General features: G+C 47.5%; 1 protein-coding gene across 6 annotated transcripts in view; it reads right to left on the reverse strand.

Moving 5' to 3' along the window:
- Positions 1-18,515, reverse strand: part of LOC143843998 (WASH complex subunit 2A-like) — a 119,632-nt gene that overhangs the window by 52,561 nt on the left and 48,556 nt on the right. For 5 of the 6 annotated variants that reach the window (XR_013233784.1, XM_077350918.1, XM_077350920.1 and 2 more), the window contains 4 exons: positions 11,364-11,436; positions 10,537-10,593; positions 1,554-1,697; positions 784-914 (listed from right to left, as the gene is read on the reverse strand). Coding sequence is in view for 5 of the 6 variants with exons in the window: in XM_077350918.1 (XP_077207033.1) it covers positions 784-914; positions 1,554-1,697; positions 10,537-10,593; positions 11,364-11,436 (405 nt within the window). In the remaining variant the exon portion in view is untranslated. The remainder of the gene's footprint in view (positions 1-783; positions 915-1,553; positions 1,698-10,536; positions 10,594-11,363; positions 11,437-18,515) is intronic. The other variant, XM_077350916.1, reaches the window with a different exon arrangement.

The raw sequence follows: 18,515 nt of genomic DNA on the forward strand, positions 1-18,515 counted from the left end.
TCTGGAAGGACCTGTAGCAGAGCAGGGGTGGCAAAACTGTAGCTCTCTAGGTGCCCATAGACTACAATTCCCATGAGCATCTGGAGAGCCACAGTTTGGCCACCCCTGCCATAGAGACTAACAAGATTTCCAGAGCATACATTTTTGAGTCTCTCAAAAGCTTAAACACTGAGTAGATATGTTGATCTTTAAAGTGCTACCAACATGGCTGCTCTCTGACACTATTATCCTGGAAGGACCCGTCTTTCAATTCTCCTTTTGATTTCTGGGTTTTTGTGAAGCTTCCTCTTCTGATGTTAAATGAGACTGTTTTGAACTTCTGGGGTCTGTGGGCCCGAATGCAGAGCTTAACAGTCCTGTGGCCCAGGAGCCCAGAGGTCTTCCAAATCTGTCCTGCTCATCATCAGCTGATCCAGACAGTAGGCCCACCCCTCAAGGGACCTCACATTGTCAAAGCTTCCCTCTAATATTTTGAAGCCCAGCCAAACAGCCAACTCCCGCCCATTCAGTGTCATCCAGCAGAGGCACAGAGTTTGAAGAACAGGATGTTTTGCCTTTTTGTACCCACCCAAATGAATCAAGTGGCCCATGCAAGTTCATTCCAGCATAAGCTTTTGGGAATCAGGTTCATTTATCATTATGGGTAAAACATCATTTCTCGTTCGCTGAAAGATCTTTGGATGCCCCCCCTTGTACACTTGGGCAAACTGGAATGCTAAAGAAAAATTAAGCTTCATCAAAGTGGGAGGTTTAGGGCCTTTCCTATTCTAATGACAGCATTACCTTGTCTCTCGCTATAGATTCTTTACTTTCTTCGGCTTCTTTAGAGGCATCCTTTCCTGCCCCGTCAGCATCTGGCTTTTCCTTGAACAAGTCCTCTTCAACATCGCCAAAGAGACCAGCAGCAGGTTTAGCTGTTTCAGGGGGAAGGCACAGAGGTTTGCTTGAGGACCGAAGCAGCAGCCAGGCAAGTCAAGGAGGTGAAAGAGGGGGGAATACAGTAGGGGAGGTCTTCAGACCCTGCTTTTGTGCTGTAAAAATGTAAGACCAGTGAGGACCCATCTAGTCCAGCATCCTGTCTCACATAGTGGCCAACCAGGTAAATAAATACTTCCTTTGCAAGGCTGCAAATGAGACAGTTTCATTTAGAAAAAACTATGATCCTTCTGAAAGTTAAGATGAAGGACAGCTCCAAGCATATATCCATCGCATAATGTGTGGCCCTTTTTACAGAAATGAATTGCACAAATTTCACCACCAGGCCAGGAAAACTCTCACCTGCTACATTTCTTCAGGTGAAGTCACCATGTTGGTTTGAAGCTGCAAATCAAAGTCTGAGTCCAGTGGCGCCTTTAGGACTAGCATGCACATGAAATACCCAGAATAAAACTTGGTTGATCTTAAAGGTGCCACTTGATCCAGCAAAGCAGGGTTTTGTTTTGTTTTTTTAAAAAATTCTAACAGCAAAGAGGCAACTGCAGAAAATAGGACTTCTCTGAAATCAGAGTGGGAAGGCAAAGAGCAAAGAAAACCTGGCTGGTGGAGTAGCTTACTTGAAACTGGGTCACTCCTCCTGACCTGGAAGTCGTCATCAAACAGGCTGACACCAGTTTGGTTTTTTTCTGCAACTGGTTTTATCACCTTCTTCTCTTCTTTCTCTGTGAGAAGTGATGAGGGGCTAAAGACATCGGTTCCTCCTGCAAAGAAAGAGGAATGTAGATTCCCAGCTTTGCACTGGTGCTCCTACAGCCAACAATGAGATATGGGTTTTATGATCAGTTCTGATCTATAAGTGCAGAATGAGAAATTATCATTCCAGGATAACTCCATGAAGACTGCTGCTTACCAATTCAGGGCACAAATAGACAGTTCTAAAACAGAGTCACCTTCTAAGGGGGCCAATAATGATAAAAAGTGTCATCAAGTCGCAACCAACTTATGGCAGTCCCTCATAGAGTTTTCAAGGCTAAGGACTTTTATAGGTGGTTTGCCATTATCTTGCTACATACAATCTTGCTCTTAATATCTTCTTATAGAAGTGACCCCGTCTTGTCTATCATGAAGCACTATTGTACCCGGTGTGGGGAGACCTTTCCCCTTTCCCCTCCCTTCCGCTCTTTCCAGCAGAGCTCTCTTCTCAGTCCTTTTCTTTGTTCTTCTGTATCCTCTTTCCCCATCACCTTCCCCCTATCTCCAGATCCCCCTCGCCTTCCCAGCACCTCCTTCCATGAATCCAGTCAAGCCCACAACTCCACTTTTGCCAAAGCAGCAGCAAGGAGCCATGGCACAGGAGTATGGTCAGGCAGCTGAGAACTTCAGGCACCCAGAAGCCCTGGGCCACAAACCCAGATGGCAGAATGGTGCTCTGCTACCATTTCTCTCCCACAAGGCCAAGAAGCATGTGGGCCAGCTCCTGCCCCATCTCCCTCCCCTTCTCACAAAGAGAAGGGCAACATGCTGGGAGGGTGGTAGGAACCCTGAAAGCCGTCTAAGCAATGCTTGAAGCTGTAGTGTTTAAACACTGAGGGACATCACATCCTTGTTAAGATGGTCTCAAGCAATGATTCAGAAAGGGCAAGGCAGAAAGAAGATCTATGCATGAGGAGAGGGGCTCGAATATGCAGGCCATTTTTAGCCTATGAACCACAATAGCAGCAGCAGCAGCAAAAAGCCAGTTCTAGGACTGCCATCTCTGGCTTGGGAAATCCTTGAGATCTGGGAGGTGGAGTCTGTGATGCACAGGGTTTGGAGATAGGAGGGACCTCAGTGGAGTACAATGCCATACCCACATAAGCAGATGTTTTCTACAGAAGAACCGATCTCTCTTGTCTGAAAGTCAGGTGTAATACTGGGAGATCTCCAGGCCTCACCTGGGGAGACTAGCAGCCCCAGCAGATATCCAAGCATTACTTGAAACAACTTGATCTAAAACGCTTCTCAGTGAAGAAAATTTCAGGGGAATGACTTCTGTGTGCTCACCATTCACTCTACAGCTGGCCCACAACTCACACAAAAGCTTTTTACAACCTCTGACAAGCTTGTTCCCTCCAGCACCACACTCCATTTTTAGCCTCTGGCAGAGGGATCCTGCTTCTTCAGGCCTGCAAGGCAACCCCCTTCATGAGGCACTGCTCCCAGGAGCCAGAGCACTAGCATTCTTGGCCTAGTATCTCCTCAAGCATCTATCTCTGCCTCCAGGTAGGCCAGTTTGCTGGCCTTTTTCCTCAGTATGGCACACGATCTCTGTGCCAAAGTAAACCTATGGCGCCTAGCTGTAGCTGCCATTATGCAGCAGGTTGACTGTGCCTCCAAGCAACCCACCTGCCCGCCTCTCTGGCAACAGGGGGTTTAGACAGGGAGGGCAAGAAGGGATAATCCAAAGCTCAGTTCTGATAAAACCAGTGAAATGCTGAGGAAGGAATTTTCTGCCAGGCCAGATTGGCCCAGGGATTCTAGAGTTCTTTTGCCTTCTGAGCACTGATCAATGGGATAGCAAGTGAGGAGGCAGCTTTGAATTACCTGCACTGTGCAGGGGGCTGGCCCTTGGGATCACCTTGCAGCTCTACATTTTTATGCTGTGGTATAATTAGGGTAGGCTAATGAAGAATCTGAGAGGGAAGGCTGATCTCCTTTGCTTGAGGGGCCCACAAAGTCCGAATTGCTCATGAAGGGACTTCAGTGTCTCCTGAGCCTAAAATCTGATTCCAGGAGTTTCTGAATTTTGACTCCACACAGGAATAAATCCCACTGATGGGGATGTATAGAACAGGGTGTGGCTCTCCAGATGTCTATGGACTACAGTTATCATGAGACCCTGCCAGCACATGCAACCAGGTAGAGATGGCTTTACTTGCAACTTCACTTCTAATTGCTCTGCCTAAAAGACTTGCAACTTCTCTTCTAATTGCTCTGTCTAAAAGTCATGGCTGGCTCTTTTCAGTCCATGGACAGGAGAAGTAATTAAAGCCCTCTTAATGAAGCCTACCAGCATCAAAGCCATGACAAGCACATGCTCCTGTGACACAGCTCCTGAGATATCTAGAGAGCCAGGTTTCACAGACTGCTGCCAAAAGCAGGGTAGCATCAGCTTCCAGAAAAGGAGATGCTGCCATGAGGAAGACATCCACATGGGCTCCTTTCTCATAGCCTAAGTTCTCCAACACAACACAGGGGACGGGAATGGTGGCCTAGGATCACTGTTGGAGCAGTCCACAAACACCTAGTTTCTTTAAATGAAACAAAGTCTTCTGGGCCAGATGAACTGCATCCAAGGGTACTAAAAGAACTTGCAGATGTCATCTCTGAACCTCTGTCCATTATTTTTGACACTTCTTGGAGAACAGGTGAGGTGCCAGATGATTGAAGACAGGCAAATGTTGTCCTCATCTTCAAGAAAGAGAAAAGGGAGGATCCAGGTAATTATCAACCCGTCAGCTTGACATCTGCAAAATTTTGGAACAAATAATCAAACACTCGGTCCTTGAGCAGCTGGAACTGAGAGCTGTGATTTCTAAGACTCAGCATGGGTAACGCAAGAACAAGTAATGTCAGACCAACCTTATCTCTTTTTCGAGAAAGTGACTACCTTGCTGGATCAGGAGAATGCCATGGACATAGTTTATCTGGATTTCAGTAAAGCTTTTGATAAGGTTCCACGTGATATTCTTGTTCACAAGTTGGTAAAATGCGGTCTGGATCCTAATTCTGTCAGGTGGATCAATAACTGGTTGACAAATCGTACCCAGAGGGTACTTGTTAATGGTTCAGCATCTTCTTGGAAAATAATGACAAGTGGAGTACCCCAAGGATCTGTCCTGGGGCCTGCGTTATTCAACATATTTATAAATGATTTGGATGAGGGATTAGAGGGGATACTTATTAAATTTGCAGATGGTACTATACTGGGAGGGTTAGCAAACACAACTGAAGACAGCAACACAATACAGGATGATCTAGGCTAAAGAAGTGGGCTAAACTGAATAAAATGAAGTTCAATAGGGACAAATGTAAAGTAGGAAAAAACCAAATTTAGGTAGGAAAAACCAAATACACCAATATCAGGTGGAGAGACTTGTCTTGGCAGTAGCATGTGCGAAAAGGATCTAGGAGTCTTAGTAGACCATTCATTGAACATGAGTTAGCAGTGTGACTCAGTGGCTAAAAAGGCAAATGGGATTTTGGGCTGTATCAAACGGAATATCGTGTCCAGATCATGAGAGGTTATGATACTGCTTTACTCTGCTCTGGTTCGGCCTCACTTGGCGTACTGTGTTCAGTTTGGGGCACCACAATTGAAGAGGGAACGTGTCCAGAGGAGGGCAACAAAGATGGTGAGGGGTTTGGAGACCAAGACATATGAAGAAAGGCTGGGGGAGCTTGGTCTGTTTAGCCGAGAGAGGAGACGACTGAGCGGGGATCTGATAACCATCTTCAAAACAGAATAGATCGAAGAGGTGGAGGAGTGGCACTGTATGTGAGGAAAGGGCTTACCTGTCAGGAAATGCTAGTGAAGGAGAGCATATCTGCAGTGGAAAGCATCTGGGTGAAAATAAGCGAGGGGAAAACAAACAGTGTGGTGGTTGGTGTCTGCTACCGACCGCCTGACCAACGAGAGGATGTGGATGCTGCACTTTGTGAGCAGCTTGAGAAAATATCCAAACGGCAGGACCTTGTCATCATGGGTGACTTCAATTTCCCAGATGTGTGCTGGGAAACTAACTCTGCGAAGCGTCCTCAGTCATGCAAATTTCTGACCTGCCTGGCTGACAATTTCATTTATCAAATGGTAGATGAACCCACAAGAGGTTCAGCCATACTGGACTTAATACTGACCAACAGGCAAGAGTTGGTGGATGAGGTGAAGGAGGTGGGGACCCTAGGGGGAAGTGACCATGTCCTCATAGAATTCCTTTTGAGATGGGGAGCCAAGGAAGCTTGTAGCCAGACGCGGATGTTGGATTTTCGTAGGGCAAACTTTAATAAACTCAGAGACATGATGAGTGTCATACCATGGACGAGAATGCTGGAAGGGAAGGGAGCATGTGAAGGGTGGGCGCTACTCAAACAAGAGCTATTACATGCTCAATCAATTACTATTCCAGAAATACGAAAACACTGCAGGAGCTCTAAGAAGCCTATTTGGATGAACAGAGAACTTCAAGAGGAACTAAGAAAGAAAAGGAAAATGTTCAGGAAATGGAAGGAAGGACAGAGCTCTAAAGAAGAGTACCTACAGGTTACTAGGCACTGTAGATCAATCATCAGAAAGGCCAAAGCTGAGAGTGAGCTAAGATTGGCCAGGGAAGCCCATTGTAACAAGAAAAGATTTTTCAGTTATGTGAGGAGCAAACGTAAAGTCAAAGAGGCAATAGGCCCACTGTTGGGTGCAGATGGACAAACTCTAACGAAAGATGCAGAGAAAGCAGAAAGGCTTAGTGCCTATTTTACATCTGTTTTTTCCCACAGGTCAAAGTGTTTAGGCACATCTAGAGATGGCTGTAGCCAAAGGATAGTGTCTGGGTGGCAGGTTAACATGGATAGAGAGGTTGTCGAGAGGCATTTAGCTGCACTGGATGAGTTCAAATCCCCTGGTCCAGATGAAATGCACCCGAGAGTACTCAAAGAACTTTCCAGAGAACTTGCACAGCCCTTGTCCATCATCTTTGGAACCTCTTTAAGGACTGGAGATGTCCCGGAGGACTGGAAAAGAGCAAACGTTATTTCGATCTACAAAAAAGGGAGGAAGGATGACCCTGGAAACTACAGACCAGTGAGTCTGACCTCTGTTGTGGGGAAGATAATGGAGCAGATATTAAAGGGAGCGATCTGCAAACATCTGGAGGACAATTTGGTGATCCAAGGAAGTCAGCATGGATTTGTCTCCAACAGGTCCTGCCAGACCAACCTAGTTTCCTTTTTTGACCAAGTAACAGGTTTGCTGGATCGGGGAAATTCGGTTGATGTCATTTACTTGGATTTTAGTAAAGCTTTTGACAAGGTTCCCCATGATGTTCTGATGGATAAGTTGAAGGACTGCAATCTGGATTTTCAGATAGTCAGGTGGATAGGGAATTGGTTAGAGAACCGCACTCAAAGAGCTGTTGTCAATGGTGTTTCATCAGACTGGAGAGAGGTGAGTAGTACTTTTTAACATATTTATTAATGATCTAGATGAGGGGGTGGAGGGACTACCCATCAAGTTTGCAGATGACACCAAATTGGGAGGACTGGCAAATACTCCGGAAGATAGAGACAGAGTTCAACGAGATCTGAACACAATGGAAAAATGGGCAAATGAGAACAAGATGCAATTCAATAAAGATAAGTGTAAAGTTCTGCATCTGGGTCAGAAAAATGAAAAGCATGCCTACTGGATGGGGGATACACTTCTAGGTAGCACTGTGTGTGAACGAGACCTTGGGGTACTTGTGGATTGTAAACTAAACATGAGCAGGCAGTGTGATGCAGCGGTAAAAAAGGCAAATGCCATTTTGGGCTGTATCACCAGGGGCATCACATCAAAATCACAAGATGTCATAGTCCCATTGTATACGGCACTGGTCAGACCACACCTGGAGTACTGTGTGCAGTTCTGGAGGCCTCACTTCAAGAAGGACGTAGATAAAATTGAAAGGGTACAGAGGAGAGCGACAAAGATGATCTGGGGCCAAGGGACCAAGCCCTATGAAGATAGGTTGAGGGACTTGGGAATGTTCAGCCTGGAGAAAAGGAGGTTGAGAGGGGACATGATAGCCCTCTTTAAGTATTTGAAAGGTTGCCACTTGGAGGAGGGCAGGATGCTGTTTCTGCTGGCTGCAGAGGAGAGGACACGCAGTAATGGGTTTAAACTTCAAGTACAACGATATAGGCTAGATATCAGGAAAAAGTTTTTCACAGTCAGAGTAGTTCAGCAGTGGAATAGGCTGCCTATGGAGGTGGTGAGCTCCGCCTCACTGGAAGTCTTCAAGCAAAGGTTGGATACACACTTCTCTTGGATGCTTTAGGATGCTTAGGGCTGATCCTGCGTTGAGCAGGGGGTTGGACTAGATGGCCTGTATGGCCCCTTCCAACTCTAGGATTCTATGATTCTATGATTCTATGATTCAAATATTTAAAAGGGTGCCATATGGAGGATGGAGCAGAGTTGTTCTCTCTTGCCCCAGAGGGACAGACCTTAACGAATGGGATGAAATTAATTCAAAAGCAATTCCATCTAAACATCTGGAAGAAGTTCCTGACACAGTGGTTTCTCAGTCGAACAGGCTTCCTCGGGAGGTGGTGGGTTCTCAATCTTTGGAAATTTTTAAACAGAGGATAGATAGCCATCTGATGGAGAGGCTGATTCTGTGAAGGGTGGCAGGTTGCAGTGGATGGGCGGTGGGGATGTGGGTGTCCTGCATGGGGGACTGGATGGCCCATGAGGTCCCTTCCAACTCTATTATTCTATGATTCTAGGAGTAGTTGTGATGCTGCTCAATTGTTTAAGGTAGTTCGATTCCTCACTGCCCTGGTTGAAGGGCAACAAAACAGTAGCCAATTGGACATCAGCTGTGAGGCATTTGCGATTCATTTTGCAGATAAAATCTCGACACTCCACCACGACCTCCCTCCAACCTTAGATACAAAAAGTGAACTAGAGGCCCCTTGGCCCTCTTTGGAGAAAACTATGAGTAACTTCAGATGACTCACGCTGACCGAAGTGGACAGGATACTAGCAACAGCAAGGCCAACCACATGCTCACTAGACCCTTGCCCATCCTGGCTCTTAAAAACAGCTAGCATAAGTATAAAGGGCCCCCTTCGGGAGATAATCAACCTATCTCTCACAACGGGAGAATTCCCGGAGGGATTGAAAGAGGCTGTGGTACGCCCACTGCTGAAAAACAAAATCCACAAGAGCCTAACAACTACAGACCCGTCTCGTACTTAGCGTTTCAGGGGAAGATGATAGAAACGGCAGTCACAAACCAATTGACGGAATACCTGGAAGAAGCTTCGGTCCTAGACCCATCCCAGTCAGGTTTCCGGCCTGGCCATGGGGTAGAGACAGTGCTAGTCGCCCTGACGGACGACCTCCGTCGCCAGTTGGACCGAGGCGGGTTGGCACTGCTGATATTACTAGATCTCTCAGCAGCAACCCAGTCTATCATGAGCTTCTAGCTTGCTGCCTCATCGATGCTGGAATACAAGGGACAGCCCTTCAATGGCTGATCTCCTTCCTCCAGGATCGTGGACAGAGGGTTGCAATAGGAGAGAAAACATCAGACCACCAGCAACTTACTTGTGGAGTCTCACAAGGAGCGGTCCTCTCTCCTATCCTATTCAACATCTTCATGTGCCCTCTCGCACAACTGGTATGGAAGTTTGGGCTGGGTTGCCATCAATATGCAGATGACCCCCAGCTCTTCCTCCTGATGGATGGCCGCCCTGACTCTCCCCCAGAAGCATTAGCCAGCTGCCTGGAAGCAATGACGAGATGGCTCAAGCAGAGTCGTCTGAAGCTCAATCCTTCAAAGACGGAGGTCCTGTGGCTGGGTAGGAAGGGCCCATGTGAGGAAACGCATTTGCCTGCCCTGGATGGTGTGCAGCTCTCTACGGCTCACTCCGCCAGGAATCTAGGCGTGATTCTGGACGCTTCCCTCACAATGGAAGCCCAGATCACAAAGGTAGCACGGCTGGCATTCTACCATCTCTGCCAAGCCAAACTACTAGCGCCCTACCTGGCCCCGGAACACCTAGCCACAGTGATCCATGCGACGGTCACCTCTAGACTGGACTTTTGTAACTCACTCTACGCAGGCCTGCCGCCTTGACCTGGAAACTACAGCTGGTTCAAAATGCAGCAGCCAGGATCCTCACAGCAACACCGTGGAGGTCTCACATCTGGCCTATTCTTCACCAGCTGCAATGGTTACCAGTTGAATTCCGGATCAGACTAAAGGTTCTGGTAATTACCTTCAAGGCCATACGCGGTCAGGGCCCAGTGTACCTGAGGGATCGCCTCCCTGCCTATGCCCCCAAAAGAGCCCTGTGCTCCACTGCTACCAACCAGCTAAGGATCCCTGGCCCTAAAGAAATCTGTCTGGTCTCGACCAGGGCCAGAGCATTCTCTGTTCTGGCCCCCACCTGGTGGAACGAGTTCCCGGAGGAGATCAGGGCCCTGACGGAGCTTAAATAGTTCCGCAGGGCCTGCAAAAAGGAGCTCTTCTTCCAGGCATTTGGCTGAGACCAGACATAATCAACAGCGACCGAAGGGCCCCTGCTCCCCCCGCCCCCCCCTCAGAATTCCACCAATAAACCCTGGACCTGTTTGTACTGTTACATTGTTGTGTTGTTATATTGTACTGTTACATTGTTATCTGGTTACAACTATTAGTTATTATTATAAGGTTATTCACATGTTTTTATAGACCGTTTTATGTATTGTTCCTTGTTCTATGTAAACCGCCCTGAGCCTCTGGGGAGGGCGGTATATCAGTATGATAAATAAAAATAAATTAATTTTGCCCAAGCAGAGGCCCACAAGGTGAAACATACCTGGAAGGAGAAAGACTGCACCAGCAGGAACTTTTCTCACAGCTTTTGATGATGGTTCTAAAAATCATAGCATAAATAACGCCAATCAAGCACGCAAAATGTTTACTCACATAGTTGAACATGTGAATCTACCCTAGACTGAATTGGATCATCAATCCACCAAAGTCAGTATTGTCTACCCTAATTGGCAGCTGCTTTCCCATCACCAACTGCCTGGTCCTGTTAACTGGAGAGGCGGAGGACTGAACCTGGGACCTTCTGCATGCCGAGAAGACGGTCTGCTAGAGAGCCACAATTCAATCAACTATCAAATCCTTTTATATTTTCCTTTTGTACTGTAATGGCCTATGGTTACATACAATAAAATCTGACTTGACTTGAATCAACTATCGACGAGCATGTGTTTTCTATTATAATGTTAGAAGGGAACATCGTGCAGGCGACTTGGCAATCAAGTCGGGGTGGGGGCTGTCTCTCACAGAGGAGCTCATGGTGGCTGTCTCTCACAGACAATGAGTCCATGCATGAACTGGTGATCTTCACAGAGCTATGAATGACAAGATATGGGACTAGATGGACTGTTGGTTTGATCCAGCAGGGCTCTTCTGACATTCTTAAGATAAGTAGGCTTCTACATGCATTGTTCATTGGCTCAGCAACTTCAGATGCAAAGCACATCCAAACGCATTCAAGAACAGGCACTGAGGAGCAGTGCTGCATGTCATTCCAACACCTGCATCCAGTTTTCCCAAACATCCTCTGCCAGGCACACAAAACCTTCCCACTCCTGTATGGACATCCAACTTGGTAGTGCTAAAAATTCTCACCATCATTTATTGGGACTCGTTCATCTTTCTCACCCACATCCTCTCCTTTTGGCAATTCAGCGAAGAGATCATTCTGGCGGGAAAGAGAAATGAATTTGTTGTAGGCAAGGATCATTAACTGCATCTGCTACCAAATCAAGTGCTGGGAGTGGCAAAAATTTAAAACATTTCTAAAGGGCCACCAAGGCAGCTAACAATTTAAAACATATGGGGGGGGGAAAATAATGAATTAAACGTGTTTTTCTAACTGAGCTTCATGATATGCACCAAGAAATCACTTTTCCAACTCTTAATTAGGCCTCAAGGAGAATACCCTCTGGATAGCAGCCAATTTGGCTGTCACTCTTGGCTACTACCCATCTTGTGCACAACTAAGGCAATATCCTCCGATTATTCCTTATTACATTTTTGCTAGAAGGTAGGATGCTAGCCAGCCAAGGAATGCAAGGGCTAGGAGAATGGGAATGAATCCTCTGCCTCTAGAAATCAAACGTTGGAACTGTTCACCCTGCTTCCCAGTGCCAAGCAATGGCCCAATGAAAGAGAGAGCTGCTTAGCTCTTGCCTTCTGGATCAGGGCCTAAGACAACCAAGGGGGGGGGGAAGTAGGATTAACATCCTCCTCTCTCCTCATCCAGCTAGCATTGAGAAGACCTGCTGGCCTGGACAGATGGGATAACTCTGCCCTCTTATACACTAGTGCTCAAGCACTGCATGAACCAGCTGGATCTCTCATTAGTACTGTGGCTACTTCTAAATCAGCTGCCAGCTGCAGCTATTGCTATCAGAATTTTCCTCAAGGCCCAAGCACTGTCTATCCTTTATCAAACACTGTCACGATCCTGTTCACAAGTTCAAGTCATGTAATGGTTCTAGTGCATTGTTTTGTTGTTTTACTAACATAAGCCTTTGCCTGTTTCTCTGGTTCTGCCATTTGATAATTTATTTACTAGCAGCAAAGCCCATTTATAAAAAACGGGTTTTGAAAATGGAGAAGGGGCAAGGGAAAGGGACCCCCCCCCCCGAAGGTCACCTTAGGCGCACAGGAAGAAAGGCGGGCACCGGAGAGGGCTCATTGGCCCCAGAAGGCCTGGCGCCGTGTGTGTGATGGGGCACAAGGCCTTCCCGGAGCAAGAGGAAGCTGCAGGCAACCCCTCCCCCCCCCGGCCGCACCAGCAGAGAGCACCCCCCTGGGCTGGGAAGCGCCCCGTCTCCCCCCCCCCCCCAGCACTTCCCGGCGGCCTGGGTGTACTTTTCGGGTTGCCTGGAAGCGCTCCCTCTCTCCCCCCCCCCCCCCCCCGTCCAGCTGCACCCTGATTGGCCCTGGAAGAGGCCAGACTGTTTGTCCCCCAAGGCTGTTTCACAATTATTTATAGGCACCAAATGGATGATTTATTACATTTGTATGCCACCCTCCTCTAAGGCTCAGGGCAGTTCACATGGAATTAAAAACAAAAAACAGTACATCGAACTGTGTGACTATACCAAATAAATGTCACAGTAATAATAATATTCTAGCAATAACAGTAACAATCTAGTGGACCCATGATTGGTCACCGCATAGGTACAAGAGAGGGAGGTTCGGGGGCCCAGTCGATGTTTGGCTTTGGACAACCTCAATCAAAAGCCTGGTGGAGCTCCCTTCTGCAGACCCTGCGGAACTGTTTTAGTTTCATTAGGGCCCTGATCTGGGAGCTCATTCAACCAGGTGGGGACCAGGACAGAGACAGAGGAGGCTCTCAGACTTCCATGGGGCCAGGGATCACTAGCTGGTTGGCAGTGGTGGAGTGCAGAGCTCTTTGAGGACCACAGACAGAAAAGCGGTCCCTCAGGTACACTGGGACCAGATTGCATATGGCCTTGAAGGTATTTACCAAAACCTTAAGCCTGATCCAGAATTTGACGGGTAGCCAGTGAAATTGTTGGAGAACAGGCAAGATCTTAGACAACTGAGAGCACGTGGAGAGAGCTGCTGGGGAGTCTTGCTGCTGACCAGGTGAGGCTATTGTGGTGCTGAGTGAGGTGATTGCGAGAAACAAAGGGCTCTTGGCCTGCAGCTCTTAGCCTGGGGTTCTTGGCCTAGCAATTAGAATCAGTAGTAGTATCTAGTAGTTGCACTGTGTAGAAGTTACAATGGACCGCCATTGTAACATGATTGCCTTCCTCCCTGAAGACAAGATGGACTATATCTGCCCCAAGTGTAAGCTAGTAAGACTTTTGGAGGAAAGGATTCGGGGCTTAGAAGAGAGGATTATTAAGGTAAAGGTAAAGGTATCCCCTGTGCAAGCACCGAGTCATGTCTGACCCTTGGGGTGACGCCCTCTAGCGTTTTCATGGCAGACTCAATACGGGGTGGTTTGCCAGTGCCTTCCCCAGTCATTACCGCTTACCCCCCAGCAAGCTGGGTACTCATTTTACCGACCTCGGAAGGATGGAAGGCTGAGTCAACCTTGAGCCGGCTACTGGGATCGAACTCCCAACCTCATGGGCAGACAGCTCCAGACAGCATATCGCTGCCTTACCACTCTGCGCCACAAGAGGATTATTACTCTGACCCAAATTAAGAAAGGGGAGGAGTTCATAGACCGGAGCTGTGCAACTCGGAATAAAGAGGATACAACCAGTCCTGAAGAGGATAAGGGGATTTACCTCATTACGGAGCCATTGCACAAAGTTAGGAGAAAGACTCAACGGCATAGAGCGAGATGATTCTTGGGCCCTTTGGAGCTCCAGAATAGATTTCAGGCCCTTGCAGAGAAGGTGCAAGTGTCAACGAGGGACGAGGTCCCAAAACAAAGTCTAAGACAAAATGAAGAGGCCATAGGGATAGAAGGAAATGGGGTTGAGAAGAGAAAAAAAAGGAGAGTACTGGTAAGAGGAATGGATAGCAATATGGCTGGGCCGGACCCCCCTAACCCGAGAGGTGTGTTGCTTGCCAGGGGCAAAAATTAAAGACATTTCAGAACGGCTGCCCAAATTCCTCAAATCTATGGATCGCTACCCATTTGTGATGGTCCATGTGGGAACGAATGACATGTCCATGAATACCATCGCTCCTATTAAAACAGACTATGAAGATCTAAGGAGGAAGTTCAAGCAAACGGGGGAACAAGTGGTATTCTCTTCAATCTTGCCTGTCAAGGGAAAAGGAATGCGTCGGGAGAGGAAGATAATGGAGGTGAATCAGTGGCTGCATAGCTTTAAACTGAAGACACAAGGGGAAGGAGACGTTCAACATAGGGAGTGTAAGGAAGAAGACCGATCGGGGGCAGCCCAACCAGGAAGGCCAGCTCATAGGGAACCAAAAGTCAAAGGATTTATACTAACGCACGGAGCATGGACAATAAGAAGGAAGAGCTGGAACTGCTCATGCTGATGGAAAGGTATGATCTAGTAGGCATCACAGAAACTTGGTGGAATGATTCTCATGACTGGAATGTAATAGTGGATGGATATGAACTGTTCAGAAAAAACAGAATAGATCGAAGAGGTGTAGAAGTAGAAGTGGCACTGTATGTGAGGAAAGGGCTTAACTGTCAGGAAATTCTAGTGAAGGAGAGTATATCTACAGTGGAAAGCATCTGGGTGAAAATAAGCAAGGGGAAAACAAACAGCGTGGTGGTTGGTGTCTGCTACTGACCGCCTGATCAACTGCCTGACCAACAAGAGGATGTGGATACTGCACTTTGTGAGCAGCTTGAGAAAATATCCAAGCGGCAGGACCTTGTAAACATGGGTGACTTCAATTTCCCAGATGTGTGCTGGGAAACAAACTCTGCGAAGCATCCTCAGTCATGCAACTTTCTGACCTGCCTGGCTGACAAATTCATTCATCAAATGGAAGACACAAGAGGTTCAGACATACCGGACTTAATACCGACAAACAGGCAAGAGTTGGAGGATGACGTGAAGAAGGTGGGGACCCTAGGGGGAAGTGTCTATGTCCATAGAATTCTATGTCCATAGAATTCCTTTTGAGATGGGGAGGCAAGGAAGCTTGTAGCCAGATGCGGATGTTGGATTTTTCGTACGGCAAACTTTAATAAACTCAGAGACAACATGAGTGTCATACCATGGACAAGAATGCTGGAAGGGAGCATGTGAAGGGTGGGCGCTACTCAAACAAGAGCTATTGCATGCTCAATCAATGACTATTCCAGAAAGACGAAAACACCGCAGGAGCTCTACGAAGCCTATTTGGATGAACAGAGAACTTCAAGAGGAATTAAGAAAGAAAAGGGAAATGTTCAGGATATAGAGGGAAGGACAGAGCTCTAAAGAAGAGTACCTACAGGTTACTAGGCACTGTAGATCAATCATCAGAAAGGCCAAAGCTGAGAGTGAGCTAAAATTGGCCAGGGAAGCCCACTGTAACAAGAAAAGATTCTTCAGTTATGTGAGTAGCAAACGTAAAGTAAAGGAGGCAATAGGCCCATTGTTGGGTGCGGATGGACAAACTCTAACAAAGGATGCAAAGAAAGCAGAAAGGCTCAGTGCCTGTTTTACACCTGTTTTTTCCACATGTCAAAGGGATTAAAGGTAAAGGTAAAGGTATCCCCTGTGCAAGCACCGAATCATGTCTGACCCTTGGGGTGACGCCCTCTAGCGTTTTCATGGCAGACTCAATACGGGGTGGTTTGCCAGTGCCTTCCCCAGTCATGACCGTTTACCCCCCAGCAAGCTGGGTACTCATTTTACCGACCTCGGAAGGATGGAAGGCTGAGTCAACCTTGAGCCGGCTGCTGGGATTGAACTCCCAGCCTTATGGGCAAAGCTTTCAGACGGCTGCCTTACCACTCTGCGCCACAAGAGGCTCTTGTCAAAGGGATTAGGCACATCTAAAGATGGCAGTAGCCAACAGATAGTGTCTGGGTGGCAGGTTGACATGGACAGAGAGGTTGTTGAGAGGCATTTAGCTGCACTGGATGAGTTCAAATCCCCTGGGCCGGATGAAATGCACCCGAGAGTGCTCACAGAACTTTCCGGAGAACTTGAACAACCCTTGTCCATCATCTTCGGGACCTCTTTAAGGACTGGAGATGTCCCGGAGGACTGGAAGAGAGCAAAAGTTATTCTGATCTTCAAAAAAGGGAGGAAGGATGACCCGAGATACTACAGACCAGTGAGTCTGACCTCTGTTGTGGGTAAGATAATGGAGCAGATATTAAAGGGAGCGATCTGCAAACATCTGGAGGACAATTTGGTGTTCCAAGGAAGTCAGCATGGATTCGTCTCCAACACGTCCTGTCAGACCAACCTGATTTCCTTTTTTGATCAAATAACAGGTTTGCTGGATTGTGGAAATTCAGATGATGCCGTTTACTTGGATTTTAGTAAAGCTTTTGATAAGGTTCCCCATGATGTTCTGATGCAGTGGTCCCCAACTTTTTTCACCGGGGACCACTCAACGCCAGGGACCACTCAACGCCTTTTACTGAGGCCCGATGGGGGGGGGGGGTAGTTTACTCCTCTACTCTCAACTACTGCCCTAGCGCTCTCTGATTGCTATGGTATTCTTTAAACATCCCTTCAAAATAAGATACAGACACGCCACAACAATGAAGTGTGTTGTAAAGGGCTGGAGGGGATGAAGTAAAGGGCTGGGGGAGGGGAGAGAAGGCATCCTTCAGGGCCCACCTCCAATTAGTCGAAGGACCACATGTGGTCTGCGGCCCACAGGTTGGGGATCGCTATTCTGATGGATAAATTGAAGGACTGCAATCTGGATTTTCAGATAGTTAGGTGGATTGGGAATTGGTTAGAGAACCGCACTCAAAGAGTTGTTGTCAATGGTGTTTCATCAGACTGGAGGGAGGTGAGTAGCAGGGTACCTCAGGGCTCGGTGCTCGGTCCGGTACTTTTTAACATATTAATTAATGATCTAGATGAGGGGGTGGAGGGATTACTCATCAAGTTTGCAGATGACACCAAATTGGGAGGACTGGCAAATACTCCAGAACAGTGGTCCCCAACCTCTGGGCCTCAGTGCTGGGCCGCGGGCTCCCTCTCCCCGCAGCAAGAAGCTCGCCATGCCGTGAGCAAATCGGCCGCCAAAACGGCCAATTAGCTTGCGGCTCGGTAAGCTTCTTGCCCCTCCCGAAACTTCTTCCCCCTCCCAGAGAGGGAGCCGCGGCCGCCGGCATGCCGGCGGAGTTTGCGTCTGGTGGGGGCGCAAACGCACATGCGCAGCAGTTCTGCGCATGCATGCGCGTTTTCGCCGGGGCTGCCGTGCGTGCACGAGGTCTCGGGTCGCCCTCTCCCCCCACCACGTGGCAGCGGTCTGCAGCCATGGAAAGGTTGCGGTCCGCTGCTCCAGAAGATAGAGACAGAGTTCAACGAAATCTGAATACAATGGAAAAATGGGCAAATGAGAACAAGATACAATTTAATAAAGATAAGTGTAAAGTTCTGCATCTGAGTCAGAAAAATGAAAAGCATGCCTACTGGATATGCTTCTAGATAACTCTGTGTGTGAACAAGACCTTGAGCAGGCAGTGTGATGCAGCGGTAAAAAAGGCAAATGCCATTTTGGGCTGTATCAACAGGGGCATCACATCAAAATCACAAGATGTCATAGTCCCATTGTATACGGCACTGGTCAGACCACACCTGGAGTGCTGTGTGCAATTCTGGAGGCCTCACTTCAAGAAGGACGTAGATAAAATTGAAAGGGTACAGAGGAGAGATTGTGCTTTTTCAATAAAGAGATTTCATTTCTACAAACAAGTCTACTTGTTGGACATTCACCTGGGACTTTACAAGCACTCCCATTGGAAGGTATTGGATGGATCTTCAAATTCAACTGAAAAATAATCAGGCAATTCCTGGTCTCTGGCCGTGATGCCAGGCTCTGGTTAGGGCAGTTACTGCTTAAAGTAGTTTATTTATATACATATTTAAGGTGCCAGCTCCTCCTTAACCACCTTTTGCAAACTGATTTCCTGCCAGCTCCACAGCATTATCTAAGTGTACAAAATATGACTCCCCATGTGCGAGTGCACAGAAGCACCTCCACAGCCAGCCTCCGTTGTGTACAAACCCAGCCCGGTGCCTCAACCAAGGGCGGTAGGCAGACCTCAAAAATTATTATTAGATTAACTCATTTGTACCCCACCTATCTCTCCTCTTTTCCAATTTATCCTCACAACAATCC

Source organism: Paroedura picta, chromosome 8 (assembly GCF_049243985.1).
Source record: "Paroedura picta isolate Pp20150507F chromosome 8, Ppicta_v3.0, whole genome shotgun sequence".
Lineage (NCBI taxonomy): Eukaryota > Metazoa > Chordata > Lepidosauria > Squamata > Gekkonidae > Paroedura > Paroedura picta.